Source organism: Pantherophis guttatus, chromosome 1, assembly GCF_059756535.1.
Source record: "Pantherophis guttatus breed Tessera chromosome 1, ASM5975653v1, whole genome shotgun sequence".
Classification (NCBI taxonomy): Eukaryota; Metazoa; Chordata; class Lepidosauria; order Squamata; family Colubridae; genus Pantherophis; species Pantherophis guttatus.
In genome coordinates this window covers 189,400,642-189,421,545 of record NC_142063.1, presented here as the reverse complement: position 1 = coordinate 189,421,545, position 20,904 = coordinate 189,400,642, and the positions used below count along the sequence as shown (strand labels likewise).

General features: G+C 37.0%; 1 protein-coding gene across 1 annotated transcript in view; it reads left to right on the top strand.

Moving 5' to 3' along the window:
• LOC117674494 (cytochrome P450 2K1-like) overlaps nt 1-11,762 on the top strand; it is a 34,119-nt gene extending 22,357 nt beyond the window's left edge. Inside the window, exon 9 of the mRNA XM_034432541.3 lies at nt 11,543-11,762. Coding sequence (XP_034288432.2) covers nt 11,543-11,727 — 185 coding nt within the window. The 3' untranslated portion in view covers nt 11,728-11,762. The remainder of the gene's footprint in view (nt 1-11,542) is intronic.
• The last annotated feature ends 9,142 nt before the right edge of the window (nt 11,763-20,904 follow it).

Here is a 20,904-nt window from a genome sequence, read left to right as displayed (position 1 = left end):
CTGGCCTGGCAGAATTTATCAAAGTTGATTCTAAAGTGGAAGAATTCAAATCAGAAGTTAATGTTAAGATGAAAGATAATGACTATAAAATTTCAGATGTTGATGATAAGATGCAGAAAGTCGAGAACGAAATTGTTATGATGCAATTCAGGGCAATGGAATTCGCTGTACGGCTTCGAGGAATTCGAGAAGATGACAGACAGGATTTGAGACAGGTCTGTTCTGAGGCTTTGGCTGTGATTTTAAAAATTAATCCTGATGTGGTTTTTTACAAAATAGATAAAATTTACAGAGTGAATTCTTGGGTGGCCAGACAAAGACAACTGCCTAGAGATGTGGTCATATATTTTACAGATAGAGCAATAAGGAATGACATCCTGCAAAAATCTTTTCATACTTCTATACAAGTGGGGGGCTCAAAAATTGGAGTCTATAAAGAGCTACCACCTAAAATGTTGAAAACCAGAAAGGACTTTGGCTTTCTTGTTAAAGAACTACAAAACCAACAGATACCATTTCGGTGGGATGCCCCAACTGGTATAATTTTGAGATACAAGGGAGAAAGACATCGCTTGAACACTGTGGAGAAAGCGGAGCATTTTTACACTACTATTTTTAAAGAAAGGACACCATCTCCGCGTACATCCACAGTTCTGGAGATTAAGGAGAGTGATAAGAAGCAACTTCAACAAGAACTTCAAGAACAGTCTAAGCAGGAACCAGAGGAATCGCAGGGTGCTGAAGGAGGTTTTCTGGATGAGCCTTTGCTGGAATCTTCTCCAATTTTGGACCCGGTGCAGACGGTTGAATTTAAGGATCAGCGTATAACCCGAGCTAAGTCTAAGCAACTTAAAGAAAAGCAACAACAGCGACAAGATAAAAAGGAAGCTAAGAGTACTACACAAGAGACTGGAGCCATGGGGGGAGTGAGACCGAAGATTTTGGAAGACATTCGGTTATTCTGCTCTTTGCTCCAGGAAGATAAAGATGATGATTAAGTGTTTATCTTGGAATGTGAATGGGTTGAATTCAGTACAGAAAAGGAAGAAATTATTTGCATATTTGAAACAATTTAATAATGATATAATTTGTTTACAAGAAACGCATATTACAGTTCAAGATCAAAAATATTTGATAAACTCCAAACTAGGAACGCATTTTATATCTTCAACTTTGCAAAAAAAGAATGGTGTGGTTATTTATGTAAATAAAAAATTTTCGGCTAGTTATAGAAGCAGATGAAGATGGTAGGTTTGTAGCAATTGAACTATTTACAACAAACGGCCAAATTCTTTTGATTGGAATTTATGCTCCCAATCAACAACAGGATTACTTTTACAAAATGCTACATTCTAAAATACTGCAATGGGATTATAGATCTATTTTAATCATGGGAGACTGGAATGGAGTAATTGACTCCAAATTAGATAAAAAGAGTTTGGCGAAGTCTAGGATTAGGTTACCACAGACCTTTTTTGATATGAAAGAAGATTTGGAATTAAAAGATATTTGGAGAATACACAACCCAAAAGAATTGGATTATACTTTCTTTTCAGACAGACATAGATCCTTCTCTAGGATCGATTTCATTTTGTTGTCAGATTATTTACTTGTCAAGACAAAAAGAACAAAGATTTTTCCAAGAACTTTGACTGACCATAGCCCAGTATGGATAGAAATTGAGATAGGCAAGACTGAGAGACGCTCTTGGAGACTAAATGAGAACTTGTTCAGATATGAAAAAAATATAATAGAACTTAAAAAGCACTGAAAGAATTTTTTCAACTAAATTTGAATAAAGGCACCCCAATAGAAATTGTGTGGGATGCAAGCAAAGCTTACATGAGAGGGGTGCTTATCTATATGAACTCTAAACATAGACTGACTCGACAAAAGAAAAGATCTGAATTGGAAGCAGAAATAAAGAATAAAGAACAGTTACTTATTAAAAATCCAACAGATGAAAGAATGCGTGGTGCTATAAAACTTTTGAAAGATCAATTTCAAATGCTTATGGCGGAACAAGTTGCAACAAATTTACAATATGCGAAGCATAATACATTTTGTAACGCTAATAAACCGGTTGGCCTATACATTGAGGAAAAAACAGAGTATACGGACTATTGATAGTATTGATATTGGAGGGAAAGAAATTTTCCAACAAAAATTAATTAAAGAAGCTTTTGTGGATTATTATACTAAATTATATGCTAAAGGGAATGTGCAAAATGGACTTATAGAAGAATACCTAGATGATAAAAAAGTTATAAAAATTACTGATCAACAAAAGGAAAGAATGAATTATCCCATAACAGAGGAGGAGATAATAGTAGCAATTAAACAATTAAAAACAGCTAAAGCTCCTGGTACGGATGGCTTGACTGCAGTCTATTATAAAACTTTGCAAGCTGAAATGATGGAACAACTTAGAGACTTATTTTGCAATATCCAACAAGGGGGCAAAATACCCCCATCATGGACAACAGCTTACATATCTTTGATACCAAAAGAGCAAGCCGGTCCTAAAAAACCGGAGAATTATAGACCAATATCTCTTCTGAATTCTGATTATAAAATTTATGCAAAAGTATTAGCCAACAGGTTGATGCCAGTAATTCAAAAGTGATTCATGATGATCAAGCGGGATTTATCGAGGGCAGATACATGAAGGACAATGTAAGGCAAGTAATAGATCTATTGGAATATCTTGAGAAGAATAAACAGATCCCTGCTGTGCTGGTTTTCTTGGATGCAGAGAAGGCCTTTGATAGAGTGGATTGGAATTTTCTACTAAAGACTTTTAAAAAGATGAATTTTGGGGATCAATTTGTACAGGCGATTTCAGCAATTTATCAAGAGCAAAAGGCACAGATTATTATTAATGGAAGCTTGACAACAGAGTTTAAAATTGAAAAAGGAACAAGACAGGGATGTCCGCTGTCCCCACTCTTATTTATCTTAACACTAGAAGTCTTGCTAAATACAATACGGGACTCTAATATCTTGAAAGGTATAATGATAAGGCAAGATGATTACAGAATAAAGGCATTTGCAGACGATCTAGTTGTTACCCTAACACAGCCAATGGAATCAATAATCCTGATGAAGGACATTATACAAGACTATGGTAAAGTCTCAGGTTTTAGACTGAATCATAAAAAGACTAAGATGATAGTTAAAAATATGACACAAGATCGTAAACACGAGCTTGAAAGGAGGGCAGGTTTTGAGGTTGTACCAAGGGTAAAATATCTAGGAGTCCAGGTTGCAGAATCAAATACGAAATTGTTTCAAAATAACTACGAGGTGTTGTGGCGAGAGGTGCAGAAAGATTTAGAGACTTGGAAAAAACTGCAACTGTCTCTACTTGGAAGAATAGCAGCAGTTAAGATGAACATTTTGCCAAGATTTCTTTTTCTGTTTCAAATGATTCCGGTGCTTAAAAGTGATAAACAATTGAAAGTGTGGCAAGCTGGAGTGAACAAGTTTGTCTGGAACTAGAAAAAGCCGAGAGTGAAATTGAAAATTATGCAAGATGTTCCAGAAAGGGGAGGTCTTAAATTACCAAACCTACAGTTATATTATGATGCAGCAGCTTTGACTTTAACAAGTGATTGGTTTGGAAGGAAAAAGACTTGAATATTGAACGCAGAAAGTTTTGATCTTGAATTTGGATGGCATGCTTACTTATTTTATGATGATAAAGTCGACAAAGTATTTAAAAGCCATATACTTAGAGACTCTTTGATGAGAGTTTGGAAGAAGCACCGACTCAAATGGGATTATAAAATACCGCTATGGCTGGATCTTGGTCATACTTTGTGGAATACAAATATAATGTCACTCGGGGGGGTTTTATATAAAGAGGTTCTTTTTACAGATGCGGGCAGATGGCAGCTGAAGACACTACAGACACTGTTGGCTGAAGGGATTAATTTAACTTGGCTACAATATAATCAATTGCAATTGAGATGGAAAGAGGATCAAAAAACTGGTATTATGTTGCATGAAGAAGAATTGGTTAGACATATAAAAGAGAAAGGTCCAATGCATATTAAAAGGCTTTATAATGTTTTGTTAGAAAGGGATTCAGAAACCGAATTAGTTAAAGATTGTATGATTAAGTGGGCTCAAAATTTTGAAGAACCAGTGATGTTAGAAACATGGGAAAAATCTGGGTTCAGAATGTTAAATTTACACAGTCGCAGAATTTGAGGGAAAACTTCTACAAAATGTTTTATAGATGGCACTTAGACCCCAAAAAGTTATCATGTATGTACCCTAATGTTCAGCCAAAATGTTGGAGATGTGAATGTTTGGATGCTACATATTACCATGTTTGGTGGACCTGTAGGAAAGTTAAGGCTTTTTGGATAAAAATTTGGTGGGTCATGCAGAATGTTTTGAAGAAAAAAATTCAATTTTCTCCACAACTGTTCTTATTGGGTATAGTTAAGGGTTTTACATTGGGTGAAACAAAATTGATATTGTATATGATAACAGCAGCAAGATTGTTGATAGGTAAATATTGGAAAAACGAAGCTTTGCCCTCTATTGAGGAATGGACTTTGAAGATGGCCAGTTTTGCAGAGATGGCGAAGATTTCAGCATATTTAAAAGATTGTTCACAAGAGACTTATGAATGGGAATGGAAAAGGTGGATAGAATATGTTCAGAACAAATATCAAACTAGGAAGTATCAAATAGCTTTTATTTGAAAATAATGTATTACAAATATTTTAATGTAATGAAGATAAAAAGAAAAATTATAAGGGGGAGGGTTTAAGTTTTATACAAGTTTTATACTAAGGGTTTTTTTTTTACCTGATATGAGTATACTGTGTGGAAGTCTGGGGGGAGGGGAGGGTTAGGGAGGGTTAGGGAGGTTGGGATGTTTGGGGTGGGTGGTGGTGGGGGGAAAATGGGGTGAAGATGTAACTGTAAAACTTTTGAAATAAAAAAAAAACAATTACAAATTATTTTTATGAGAGAAAATGTACTTTTCTTAATTTCTAAACCTCCAAAAAAACCCTGGTCATTTGAAATTGATTGTATCCACCACAAAGCATTTTGTCTATTGTTAACAAGTATACCACCCACTATGTACCCTAGCATAGATAACAACCTAACTGTGTATGAAGTTATGCAAAAATTATATAGTTTATTCTACAGCCAAAGCAGAGCAACCACCACTAGAATATCCAGGGAATTTCACTCTGCAAAACTCAGGCCAGGGGTCCCCATGAGCGAACACCTATTGAAACTTAATGCCACTAGAGCAGAACTATTACAAAGGGGGGAAATAATAACTCAAGAAAGCATGATGAGTATCATTATTAATTCATTGGACTCTAGCTGGGACAACTTTGTAACACAAAGTTAGATAGCATAAACTTAGAGCAGATATCCCTGAACACACTCACAAATCAATTAATTGCAGAAGACAACCTGAGAAGGGACCGCCATATATCTAGAAGGGAACCCAAACCTATAAGGAGAGTTGAATTTCAAGATAGAGTAAGCAATTCACAGGAATGTTTTTCTTGCGGTTCTAGAAACCATTTAAAAAGAGATTGTCCCAGGAACTACAAAAACAAAGGATACACTGATCGTAGGGAGAGACCTGAGCACGGAAGAAGGCACATAAGGGGAAGCTCACCAGATAACAGAACTTTTAGAGAGAGAGAACGTGGTTGGTCTCCCAGCACTAGGAGAAATTACGAGCATAGAAACAGCTCACGAGATAGATACTCTGAATCAATGTATGATTTTAAACACGAGAACTCAAACACCAAACTAGAAACATACAAGAACATGTGGCTCCTAGACTCGGGAGCCACTAACCATACTTCACATGACCCAAGATTATTCACCTCACTCATGAAAACAAATTTTGAGATCAAAGTAGCCAACCAGAGTAAGGCTAAAGTAATAGGTAAAGGAAGTGTGCATATCTCAGGAATAGGAGAAATAGAGGGGGTTTTGCATGTACCAGATATTCCATACAACGTGCTAGCAACAGTAAAACTCACACAAGGCACAAACATCGAAGTGATGTTTAAGAAAGGCAAAGTATATGTATCAAATCAGGGGACAAACATTGGGGAAGTAATCATACACGATGGACTACCTTACTTTACACCCATAGAAAACAGAGAGGGAAGCATTAACATAAACTCTGCTGATAAGGCAGAAGGAAACAAAGAAACAGAAGAACTGAACAAGTATAATTCACCAAGTAAAAGTAAAATGTCTGTAGGCAAACCCTTGCATGACAATTGTGCTCACCTTCTCCACAGAAAATTAGGGCATATTAGTTTCCCAATTGTCAAAAAAATGTTGGAATGCGCCGAGGGTCTAAAAGTAAAAAACTGTGAAAATTACTTGGAGTGTTCTGTTTGCAAATGTTCTAAAATTAAGGTCAAAGCAAGACCAAAGAAATCAGAACGAACCACTGATTCTATATTCCAACTGGTACACATGGACCTGGTAGGACCCCTGAGACCATCCATTAGGTATAGAGAAAGATTCTTCCTAACTATTGTAGATGACTACAGTCGATATGGTTATGTATATACACTCAGACACAAGAATGAAGCATTCCAAAAGTTTAAGGAATTTTACAAAAGAATCGAATTACAACACAATACAAAAATCAAACAATTAATGACTGATCGAGGTTCAGAATTCATGGCTAAAGAATTCACGAGTTGGGTAAGAGAACGAGGCATATTACATTTTACTTCATCACCTTTCTCAGCTTTTCAAAATGGAGTAGCAGAACGAAAACAAGGCGTACTCCAAACCATGATAAGATGTGTTCTAGAGGATGCTGGGATGGGAAAATCATTTTGGTCGGAAGCATTACATTACTCAAATTACACATTAAATAGATTATGGTCTAGTTCAATTGGCAAAACCCCTTATGAAATGATGTACAAAAGAAAACCCAACCTGGCCCACCTACACGTATTTGGCGTCCCCGCTGATGTTCATATCCCCAGACAATTAAGAAGGAAGGGAGATAAAATATCCAAAAGAATGAGATTTATGGGATACGAACCAGGAACAAAAGTTTTCAGATTCTTAGATCAGAACAACAAATTTGTTGTATCAAGATCAGCTGACTTGGTACACTCAACACTCAAATTGGTCAAGGTTACACTCCAATGACATTTTTGCCAATAGAAATACACATACACAGAAACAAGAGTATAAGCGGCTGATCACTGAAAGGAAAGAGGATACAGAAACATACAAACCAAAACACCGTGAAATAAAAGTCAAAGAATGGAAGGAAGAACACCCCACTTTGAACATAGATAAACTCACTGATGAAGAGACTGAATACCTACACGAAACAAACAAACAAAATGACAAACCAATCAGAGAGTAGAAACAAAAAACCAAAAAGACTTGAGGATTACATCATGTCCATACAAACCAGCAACATAACACCCAGCTCATATGAAGATATATTCAAACTTCCCCTAGAGGAGAGAGAAAAATGGAAAGAAGCAATGGAAAAGGAAATGAAGAGTCTCCGAGACCTGCAAGTATATTCACCAACACAAACACCTGAAAATAAAAAACCCATAGGGACAAAATGGGTGTACAGAATCAAGACACTAGAAAACAACAATGTATTGTACAAAGCAAGGCTAGTGGCACAGGGTTTTGCTCAGAAGTACCCAGAGGACTATACAGATACCTATTCCCCAACTGTCAGAGCTGAAAGTGTCAAGAGTGCCCTCGTAATATCCACCATCCTAGGGTTGGAAGTATTTCAATTTGACATCCAAACTGCCTACCTTCATGCAAAACTGGACAAAGAAATTTATGTAAAAGCTCCACCAGGATACAACAAAGGAAAAGACGACACATGGCTCCTTAATAAGAGTCTATATGGACTAAAACAATCCGGCAAGAGGTGGTACGAGTGCCTATCTAAGGCACTCAACTCAATGGGCTTCACCGCCACCTCCGCAGACAAATGCTTCTTCATAAAGAGAGAGAAGGGATCTTTTGAAGGCATCCTCGTCTATGTGGACGACATATTATATATAGGTAAAGAAAAAGCTAAATGTAAGAAATTCGCCTCTGATTTAGGAAACCACTTCTCATTAAAATCATTAGGAAAAATAGACAAATATCTGGGAGTTCAAGCAACAAAAACAAGTAAAGGTTTTTGACTATCACAAAAAGAGAAAATAACCGAACTTTTATTAAAATGCAACATGTCAGAAGCAAAACCCAGTGAAACTCCCATGCAACAAGATTTTTTGAAAAATATGTACAATAAAGCAGAGCCCTTTTCTGATAATAAATTATACAGATCCACGATTGGATCATTACTATACATTGCAAATTGGACTAGACCCGACATTGCTTTAGCTGTTAACTTATTATCCAGGCATGTAAGTAATCCCACCACATTCCACTGGAATGCTATAAAGAAACTGCTCAGATATCTAAAACATAGTATTAATGCCCAATTATACCTTGAACCTAACTTATCCACAAAACCCAAATTATCGTGTTATGTGGATGCAGATTGGGCAGGAGATATTAAAACCAGAAAAAGTACTTCTGGATATGTATTTTTTCTCAATAAATGCCCAATTCATTGGTATACAGGAAAACAAAAACTAGTAGCTACCTCCACCACCGAGGCAGAATTCATTTGTCTATCTAAAGCAGCAAATAATCTAATTTGGTTTGATGACTTGCTCAGTGACATATGGACAGAACCATCATATCCTATAATTATTTACGAAGATAATAAAGCTGCCATTGAAATCTCAAATTCTGATGCCATTGGACAAAGGTCAAGGCACATAGATATTAAATGTAAGCACGTTAGACAGTTCTCAGAAATCGGATTCATTAAAGCTATACATTGTGACACTGAGGAACAAGTAGCTGACATACTTACCAAACCTTTACCCAACAAGCAACACTCATACCTCATGTCAAAATTTCACGTTTGTATATAAACCATTTATATTCATGTTCATCAATATTAATTTTTATATATATGTATATATTATGTACAAGCCATCAGTTAGACATTTAGAGGGGGTTTTGTTATGTAAAATGTCTAACTTGTTTATATCTTGTCTGTATCTCTACCTTCTTACATTTCTGCAAGGGTTAACAATAATACACGCCCCCTCATTTCCATAATCCTACCTGATTCCTGACTCCTCCCCTCGGATATAAAAAGGTCTCTCTGAGGTAAATCTGTGCTGTTCCAGTTGTGTATCTAAAAGAGAGAAACATAGCGTTATAGGTCTAATGATTAAAGAGGCCTAGGATCTATCCAGGTCTAAAATAAAAGCTTGAAAATAAAATACATTTTGATTAGTGAGTTATTGGGCTAGAACCATCGACTTTAACACAACATGTCATGAAAGAAGGAGGAGGAGGAGGAAAAGAGGATTGAGGGAAGCCTCCACGGCAGCTCGCACTCATTCCTCAGCCAGGCCAGATTTCCCCCCACCCCCCAAAAAAAAAGAAAGAAAGAAAGAAAGAAAAGGAGTAGCTAAAAGCTCCAAGGAGAGTTCGCCGGCTTTCTGAGAGAAAGAGGAGACACACACACAGACACACACACACAGATACAACACACAGACAGACAGACACACACATGCACACGCACGGACATAGAGAGAGATACAGAGAGAGGGGGAGACCGGGTGATGGATGAGCATCTTTGGTGAGGGTCCTCTGGCTTTATCTGAGCCTGACTCCCAGGGTGGGCATGCTAGATTTGGCAGGCCATCCCCCTTTTCCTGCTGCCCTGAGCTTCTTAAAACTGTTGCTGGGTGCTGAGGGCCCATTCCCCTTTCCAACGTCCTGTCCCCCTGAATCCCATCCCCACCCCACCAATCCTCATGTTAGCGAGGCCGGCATCGGTCACGGCTGGGTCAGCCCAGTGTCTAATGGCGGAGAGCAGGTTGCGCGTCTCCTCAAGTGACTGAGGCATGCCCAGAACTAACAAGGGCTGGAAGAAGTTCCAGCAAAAGTGAGGTGTTGGAGAATCAACCCTGGCCACTTCTCCATCCCCCGCTCCATCCCCCATTGCTCTTACCTTCTCAGGCCTGGTGCGGAGTGACTGGGAGGGGAGGGCAAGGTGTAGGACCAGCCAGTGATGGGACAGGGAGCTGCAGCAGAGGGCCCAAAGAGCTGCATGCAGCTCTGGAGCCATGGGTTGCCGACACCCGGACAGGTTGATTCCAATGTCTGCCTGGGCAATTATCAACCCTGTGCATGAGTTACTGTTATTCCTGCTATGCACAGGTAGCCCTTGACTTACAACCTCAATTGAAAACAAAATTTCTGTTGCTAAATGATATATTTGTTTAGTGAATTTTGCCCCATTTTACAAATTTTCTTGCCAGGTTGTTAAGTGAATCACTGCGGTTGTTAAGTTAGAACCGGTTGTTAAGTGAATCTGGCTTCTCCATTGCCTTTCTTTGTCACAAGGCCTCAGAAGGTGACTCAGGGACACTGCAACCATCATAAATATGAGTTAGTTGCCAGGCATTTGAATTTTGATCACGTTACCATGGTGATGCTGCAACAGTAGTAAGAGTGTAACTTTGAACGTTTGTAAATTGAAGGTTACCTGCAATGGCACCAGTAGATGACTGCACCACAATTGGATATTTATTAGCATCCTTTTCAAAAAGCCTTTCTCTGAAGTTTTCTCTATTCAAAGAACTAATCCCCACCCCCCAAAGAGCAGAGAATTAGATAAGCAGAAGGGTTGCCCTGGAGAGGCCTAAAATCTTCCCCATGAAGAGCCTTGGTGGTGCAGTGGACTAAAGTGCTGTTAAGTAGCACTTAGCTGCCAGCTGCCTGCAATTACTGCGAGTTCAAATCTCACCAGGCTCAAGGTTGACTCAGCCTTCCATCCTTTCGAAGTAGGTAAAATGAGGACCCGGATTGTGGGGCAATAAGCTGACTTTGTCTAAAAAAGAAGACCGCTTAGGGGGGCCCAAAAGCCCTACTAAGCAGGTATATATGAAAGTATGAAGGCTATTACTTAACGCATTGTAAGCTGCCCTGAGTCCTCAGAGAAGGGCAGCATATAAATCGAACCAATAAACAATAAATAAATAAATAAATGAAGTTATTTTTGGATTATGTCCAATTGAGTAATAATCCACTCATCCCAACACATATCTTGGCTCCATCAATATCTGAACAAGCACCTTACCGTACAATATTTTAATTGCTCTCTTTGGGAATCAAAAATCTTAATGATAATACCCACATCTATTTTTCCAGTGTTGGCATTAATTTTTTTGACTTTATCTTCAAATTCAGAAATCTGCTGCCATTTATTCGTTGGCAAAATTCTCTGTCTCCATTCCTTTACTGCATTTTTACTTCTTTCCATATCTTTGATCTGTTATCTTTTTTTTCCTGTATGCTGATCTCTCTATGACCAAAGAATATTGGGAAACCCTGTGAAATAGTTTAAGAAACTAATAAACACAAATCTCTCTCTTTTTTTGTCATCTATGCTTTCCTCCAGGTCGGAGAGTATGTGTAGGTGAGAACCTTGCCAAAATGGAGCTCTTCCTCTTCTTTACCAGCCTGTTGCAGAAATTTACCTTCCAGTCACCCCCCGGAACATCTAAAGATGAGCTGGACCTGACCCCTATTGTTGGATTTATCTCCACTCCAATGCCATACAAGACTTGTGCTGTGTTACGCTGATCTGACACAAAAAAATATAGCAAGTTGTTTTCTTAGTCTTGAATTGCCTTCATTTTGAGAGGTACAATTTTTTATTTTATTTTTTTATTTTTATTTATTTTTATATGCCGCCCTTCTCCGGAGACTCAGGGTGGCTTACAATGCATTAAGCAATAGCCTTCATACTTGTGTATATTTTATACAAAGTCAGCTTATTGCCCCCACAAACCGGGTCCTCATTTTACCCACCTTAGAAAGGATGGAAAACTTTTATAGAAAATTACATTTGAAATTAATAGAGCTGGACTATGACAACATCTGTATGATGGGAGACTTCATTGGAATAGTAGATGAGAAAATGGACTATAATACACAAAAGACAACAAAACAAAGTAGGAAAACTTTGCCGAAATCTTTTTTTAAGATGATAGAGGAAATAAATTTAAAAGATATATGGAGAGAAAGAAATGCAAAAAATAGACAATATACTTTTTATTCCAATAGACATTTATCATGGTCCAGAATAGATATGATATGGTTGATAATGGACTTGACCTTGAACATAGAAGAAATAGCCATTGAGGCTAATACTTGGGCAGATCATAATCCAATGATGATGAGCTGGAAAGGACAAAGGATAAGGTCTAGATGGACTTTAAACACTACAATATTAAAAGAAAAGGATTTCCTACAGAACATGGAGAAAGAATTAGCTTTTTTTTCAAAGAAAATAGAAAAGAGGATACATCACTGCAGAATCGATGGGATACCATGAAAGCTTATGCCAGAGGCCTGATTATTAACTATACAAGGAAAAGAAATATTAAGAAAAGGCAAGCATATAAAATTCTAGAGGATGATTATAAGACATTGGAAAAAGAACTGCAGAAGTTCCCACAAAAAAAAAGACATTAAAATGAAAATGGACACGATTAAACATAAAATGGGATTGCTAGAGAAAGAAGAGCTAGTACAAAAAATCAGGAACGCTAAACAGAAATATTTTGAAGATGCTAATAAACCAGGCAGATGGCTAGCATATAAATTGAAAAAAGAAAGGAACTCAAGGAAAATAACACAGTTAATAGATGATCAAGGACAAGTTAGATTTGGAAATGAGGAGAAGAAGAACATTGTACAAGACTATTATAAAAAGCTATATGAAAAAGAAAAGATAGAAGAGGAAAATATTAAACAATATTTACATAAGGCGAATTTACCCCAGATTCCCAAAGATGTTGAGATGATGTTAGAAGGGAATATAACAATGATGGAGTTGACAGAAGCAATTAAAAAACAAAAAAGTGGGAAAGCACCAGGTCCAGATGGATTACTGGCGGAATATTATAAGGCCTTGCAGGAATCACTAAGTCTCCCATTACTAGAAATTATGAATGAAGTAATGTTACAGAAGGAAATACCCAACTCATGGTTAGAAGCATATATTACACTTATTCCAAAAGAAGATACTGACCTACAACAAGTTGAAAACTATAGGCCAATATCCTTGCTAAACTCTATAAGATCTTCGCTACAATACTAGCAGAAAGACTTAAAAGATATTTGAATAATTTTATACACCCGGACCAAAATGGATTTCTGCCAAAAAGGCAGATTAGAGACAATTTGAGGATAATTTTGGATACATTGGAATATTATGATGCGCATCCAGAAAAGCAAATGGCTTTGATGTTTTTAGATGCACAGAAGCCTTTGACAATATGAATTGGTGATTTATGATACTACAATTGAAATAGATGGGCTTTGGAGAGAAATTTGTCCAAGCTATAGAAGCTATATATTATAAACAAACAGCAAAAATAATGATGAATGGAGAGTTGACAGAATTTATTGAAATACAGAAAGGAACGAGACAAGGTTGTCCATTGTCACCATTGTTGTTTGTGTTAACATTAGAAGTACTAAACAGAAATATCAGAGAAGAAAAAGGAATAAAAGGAATGAAAATTCAAAATCAAGAATATAAATTGCAAGCATTTGCTGATGACCTGGTGTTTATCTTGGAAGAACCACTTCAATCCGTAAACAAATTGATAGATAAAATAGGAGATTTTGGGAAAGTGGCTGGTTTGAAAATAAATAAAGACAAAACGAAGATGTGTTTATGAATATGTTAATGTGAATATGTTAAAAAAACAGAAAGAAGAATTGGCAGAAGTATCAAGGATGCAGGTCACGAATAAGGTTAAATATCTGGGAATACATTTGACAGCAAGATGTGGTACTCTTAAGGAGAATAATTATGATAAGCTTAAACAACAGATAGCGACAGATCTAACAAAATGGGAGAATTTGCAGCTATCATTGATAGGGAAAATATCAACTATTAAAATGAATATACTGCCCAGACTTTTATACTTATTTCAGACAATTCCAATTAAGTTGGGGAAAAAATATTTTGAAGATTTAAATAAAATGGTGTTAAAATATATACGGCAGAGCAAAAAGGCAAGGATAAAACTAAAATTGATGCAAGATGTCAGATCAAGAGGAGGTTTTGGTTTGCCGGATTGGGAATTGTATTATCAAGCTTGTAACTTGATGTAGATTAAAGAATGGATAAAGCTAAGGAATATTAGATTGTTGACTTTAGAAGGACATGATTTATTGTTGGGTTGGCATGCTTTTATGTGGTATAAAAGTATAAAAGTACAGGGTTATTTCAAAAGACATATGATACGAGAGTCTTTGTTATTAAACTGGGAGAAGATCAAACAATGTTACTATTTAAAAATTCCAGTCTGGTTATCACCTATTGAAGCAGTCTCACACACAATAACATTTAGGAAGGAACAAATAGTTAGATATGGTGAATTATTAAGTCAAAGCAAGAACTAGAAGAACAAGAGCTTGAAATGGATTGGTTTTCATATATGCAAATACAGTCTAGATATGATGAAGATTCTAAAAAGGAGGGTTTTTATAGTAACTTGACAAATTTAGATAAAATCTTAACAGGTTCTGATGACTATGTAATTAAAAAACTGTACAGTCATTTATTAGAAGTAAAATTAGCAGAAGAGCAAGTTAAAGAAACAATGATTGCATGGGGGAAAAATGTGGGTCATGGGATTGACTTAGAGAAATGGGAAAAATTATGGTTGCAGAATTATAAAATGACAATGTCAACAGCATATAAGGAAAATTTGTATAAGATGTTTTACAGGTGGCATTTACCCCCGGCGAGAATAGCCAGAATGTACAAGAATAAATCGGAGAAATGTTGGAAGTGTCATCAGACTCCGGGCTCATACTACCATATGTGGTGGACATGTGCAAAAGGCAAAAGATATTGGACTAAAATCCACAAATGGCTGGAAAAAATGAAAAAGAAACATATTGACTTTAAACCAGAGATATTTTTATTGGGGATTTTACCAGAAATATATAATAGAGAAATCAGATATTTAATTGTGAATGTTTTAACGGCGGCTAGAATTGTATTTGCTAGAAATTGGAAAGGTGAGAAGATACCCACGGATGACGACGTTATCAAGAAAATTTTGGAGTGTGCTGAAATGAGTAAATTGACATTTGAAATTAGGGAACAAGAAGATAAACAATATTATTTGATATGGGATCTATTTTATCAATGGTTAGACAAGAAAGAATGGAAATGAAATATGAAATATGAAATGGATAAGATAATAAAACATATAAAGCGTTTTTTTCCCCCTTATAGAGGACAATTTACTGTTAAATAATTGGTAAATGAGAATAATAATGTAATAAACTGTTAAATAAGAAAATGTTGGATAGAGGATTAAGCACAAAAGATTTGTAACCGATCAATACACTTTCTGTAATTGTAATGGATGATAATTGTTTTATGTTTTAAGTTTTGTTTAAAAATAAAAAAAATTTCCAAAAAAAGAAAAAAGAAAAAAGAAAGGATGGAAGGCTGAGTCGACTTTGAGCCTGGTGAGAATTGAACTCCCAGTAATTGCAGGCAGCTGGATGTTAAATGCTGCCTTAGTAGGAGGCATTAGCCTCCTACGCCACTCAGGCTCCAGTATTGAATCCAGTATTGTCTACGTTTCATGTGTTGTTTAGAAGATGAATAGTAATGTAAGAACATAATACTAGTAAAATAAGTAGAATTACTGGGACATAATAATAATTTGCTGTTTTGCTTCTGTAATAATTGCTTTGCTAAGAATTAGAATTGCCTCTGCCATTTGCTCCTTACTTGTTTTTCTGTACCACTCTGCACCTGGTGGATATCTCAAGAAGTGGGGTTGCTAAGCACCCAGCCCCTCTGTTGCTAAGCATCCAACCCTCCTGTTTCTTGCTGCACTGCCAAAGGGGGGATGGGCAATGGGGCCAGAATTGAGTACTGAACTGATGACTGAAGGTATAAAAGCAAGGTGTTGGGGATTACCTATAAAGCCCTACATGGTTTAAGCCTGGGGTATCTGGCGGATCACCTGCAGCCAGCAACATCTCCCTATTGCCCGGTGCACTCACACAGAGAGGGCCTACTTGGGGTTCCGTCGGCCAAGCAATGTCAGCTGATGGCCCCTAGAGAGCGAGCCTTAACTGTAGGCACACCTACCCTTAGGGTTGCCAGGTCTGCTTCCAAAAAATAGCGGACAAGCGGGGGGGGGGGTTAAGTAGTAAAAAAATAAAAAATATTACAATTCAATTATATATTTTCTTACAAACATTTTAACACATATTAAAATAATCACTTCAAAACTTTACTTAAAATTCAAAACATCAAATATATTATAATAATATGTAAAATATTAAATTACATTTTACTTTGCTGTCGTGTGTATTTTTTATTTGACTGCGCAGCTTTGATCAATTCTTTGTGTTTAAGGAATAATTCTTTAATTTCAGTACAACGTTGAGAAATATTAAAAAATATACAAAGTTCACTTCGAACTGATGGTACAAGCAGTCGGTTACGTTTGTCAGTCCACAAATTTCCCGTGACGCTGAAAATTCGTTCAACGTTTGCATTTGATACCAGAATTGATGCACAATACTGGGACAGTTTCAGTAAACTCGGAGCTGGCTCTTTCTTGAAAAAGTACGTCCACTTATCAAGGGATGAATCGCCCTGCAGATGAACATAAACTTCTTCTAAGGCAGAAATTTAATCGAAGAGAGTGTTGGGTGGAAGTTCTTCTCGCCATGGGGATAATAACCAGATGTTCGTCATTTCTTCTAAAGTTGGAGGATTATTGCAATCAATTAGATTGAAACAATTTAGCATCTCATATACTGAATCAGTGAAATTATACCACTTTTCTAGGTACGCAATGGCTCTTTGATACACGCTGATGGCTTCTTTCTTGAACTTTTGCACGGCATTCTCAGGCAAATGTTTTTTACGTAAGGCAAATAAAACTTTCATTCCAAAAAACTGCTCATCGTATTTTTTTTTTTGCAAAGAATCACGCAGCTTACACATGATAATGTGAAGATCACATGCAAGAATTTTCTTGCTTTCCAGCTTCAGTAGGGTGTCTTGCATTATTGACATGAAGACGTGCGTGAAATATAAATACAATTCTGAAATTGTTGGTTCATCGTCCTTTGCGAGTTCATTTTCCTGATCCGAAATAAGGTTCCAGATAACCTTATGGCACTCATCAGATCCAAGAGAAATAAAATACGATTTTAGAGGTATCCAGTTTAAAAGAAGTCTTTCGACCGCTTTAAACAAATTTAACCAACGTGTTGGAACATGGCGCAAAACTTCATGGAATTCTGACTCGCAAAACTCAAAAAATGATTTCAACTCTTCTCGTTTCTTCGCAGAATTCAAAAATTCGGCAAAAACCTTCAGCACTACATTTTCGATATCAAAAGATAACTGCTTTAATGCATTTTTTGCGCTGTTGTGTAAAATGTGATTATCGCAATGAGCAGCTACAATATTGTCATTTTCCAGCAATAATTTTTGGTAAACAGATTTGTTCACTCCATAATTGACCGATGCATTATCTGCTGAGTAAGCTGAAACATTATTTATTTCCAATTCGTTATCACTAAGAACTCGACACAGCTGATTTTTTATTGATGTAGAATCTTCGAAAGAATCCTCATAAAAGTCTAAAATTTTCACACACAGTCCTTCTTCACAAGTAAAATATTGTGCAACAACTGGATACATTTTGCCATTTCCCTTGTTTGATGTATCAGTGGAGAGAGAAAATGGAATTCCAGTTTTAAGATCATTGAGAACCAACTCAATAGAAAAAGGATACAAAACCTCATTGACAATAGCTGATGATTTGGTTCTTCCACAAGACATCTTTTTACAATTTCTGAATCATCAGAAATTTGCTTCATTAACTTAAAACCGCAATCTTGAGCCAGGAAAGAAATATGGTGTTTGATCCCATGGTAAGTTTCAGCCATTTCAGCTACAGTCACTTTCTCACTGAAAGAGGAGTCTTTAACAATAAAAAACAAATTGATTCGCTTGTTGCTGGAAGCTATTTTCTCCTTATCTAAATGGTTTTTTTGTGCTTGCATGCTGTGTGACAGCTTTTATACCATTATATTCAATTGTGAACGATTTTTGACACAATTTACAGTAGGCCGTCGCATTTGTTCTGTCGGTTTCGTTGTTGGTAATCCATGCAAAAGTAGCTTCCCAGTCTTTGGTGCATTTGCACACTCCTCTCTTTCGTTTTAAAGAATTCGAAATCTCGCCGCTGTCACTCTCATCACTCAACGCCATTTTAGGTCAGTCGACACAAGCTACAATACATTTTAAAAATGTGAACTGTACATAATTTTATAATATATTTTTATTTTAATCTCATCATTAATTTTTTCGGAGAATCGAGTTCAATGGATTTTCAATCTTTGTCTCATTCTAATTTATGGAAAAAAAGACAAAACGTGATTCTCCTATCCTTATTCTCTTAGACTGTACAGCTTTAGATTATATACCATTTCATCATAAAGCTCTTGAATAAAAAAAATGTCCACTATTTTGTGAAAAAAAATAGTGAACATAATGTGAAAAAAGCGGACTGTCCACTCAAATAGTGGACACCTGGCAAGGGTACCTACCCTCTGGAATCAGTTCCCCTTGGAGCTGATTCCAGAGGTGGCCCCCGACCTTCGCTCTTTCCGCCGTGACCTTAAAACATGGTTGTTTCGCCAGGCTGGCCTGGACTGAAGGGGTTTTAATGGGAATTTTAGATTCTTTTATTGTTTGAATTTTAATTTGGACTTGTTGCTGTGAGCCGTCCTGAGTACTTGTGGAGAAAGGGCGGCATATAAGTCAGATAGATAGATAGATGATAGATAGATAGATAGATAGATAGATAGATAGATAGATAGATAATAAATAAATAAATAAGTAAATAAATAAGTAAATAAATAAAAGCACTCCATACCTTCCCCAATGTGTGGCTATTCCTCACCTGCATTGTATGTATGTTCTGGATATAGCTTCACCCAATATTTTGTTTTTGGCCAAAAATAAAATCTGCTTCTTTTTGCAAACCTCGTCTTGAATCACACTCTTTTTTGCATCTCAGTGGCTCGGGGAAACTTCTGGGATCTTACAGTAATAACTTATAAATTCACGAAATTTAGATTCTGATAGCAAAGAATATAATCAGGAAATTCTGATCAAAATATTAACTCCGGTAACAAATGAGATTCAGCAGCATTCAAAAACTTGAATTGGGAATGGTGGGTATTCTAAGGGGAGAAGGCACACAGTGACATCATGGTGATGACAAGCATGGTCAGATACAGCAACAGATCACTTTTGGAGAAGGCTGTCCTAGTGTTTGGTATCATTGTTATGTTGCAGTCCCTTCTGCTTCCCCACAAGACTTCGCATCCTAGCTTTCATGGCCCCATGTTTTCTTGCTGATTCCCAAAGCCAGTTTAATGCTTTACTCCATGGCCGGAGCATTGGTGGTTGCTGAAGTTCCCAAGACTTGTACTCTTGAGGAATTTCATTTTGTCTTTCCTTGATTAAAAATGCGGCTTAGATGTTTACAGCACTATGGCAGTAGTGGACCTCTTGATGGTGTCACTTACAATAGCTCTCTATTTTGAGTCAGGACAGCAGCCATGTGATCTAGGCTTCAGAAATATGAAGTGTTTGATTCCATTTGCTGGATTCCCTAACTGAATAGTGAAACATTTACCACAAAGGCTCAGAAAATATTAACATTTGTCCTAAAATCTTGTGTTTGTGAATTATTGCAAGCTTATAATAAATTAAACTTGTTTGCAAAGGTTTTGTAAATCCCATCTCTACATACCGTTAGGAAAGTTCAGATAAAATTTCTGGGAGGAGAGAGAAAACTAGAGCAAAGATTGGAGATTCTCTCTTATATAGGAGGTCTGATTTATTTATTTATTTATTTATTTATTTATTTATTTATTTATTTATTTATTTATTTATTTATTTATTTATTTATTTAATTTCTATACTGCCCTTCTCCCGAAGGACTCAGGACGGTGTACAGCCTAATTAAAAACACAAAGACAGACAATATTTAAAGATAATTAAAATTATTAAATAATAGGCCCAATTTATAAAACCCCGAATTTAAAATCCCATTTAAAACGAATTAAAATCTTTATATTGATAGCCTGGCCTGGCAGAACAACATGGTTTTGAGGGCACAGCGAAATACATGGAGATCAGAGATTTTACGAATTTCTCGGGGGAGTTCATTCCAAAGGGCAGGGCTCTCACAGAGAAGGCCCTCCCCCTGGGTGTCACCAGCCGACATAATTTGGCCGATGGCATCCTGAGGAGACCCTCTCTGTGGGAGCGGACTGGCCGGTGGGAGGCTTCTGGTGGCAGAAGACAGTCTCGAAGGTACCCAGGTCCAATGCCATGGAGTGCTTTAAAGGTGGTAACCAACACCTTGAATCACACCCGGAAGACCACTGGGAGCCAGTGCAGCTTGCGCAGGAGGGGTGTCACGTGGGCACAACGAGTTGCGCCCATAACCCGCACAGCTGCATTCTGGACCAGTTGGAGCCTCCGGGTGCTTTTCAAGGAGAGCCCCATGTAGAGAGCATTGCAGTAGTCCAGTCGGGAGATGACAAGGGCGTGAGTGATTGTGCACAAGGCATTGCGGTCCAGAAAGGGCTGCAACTGGCGGATCAGGTGAACCTGATAAAAAGCCCCCCTGGCCACGGCCGTCATATGTTCTTCTAAAGACAGCCGTGCGT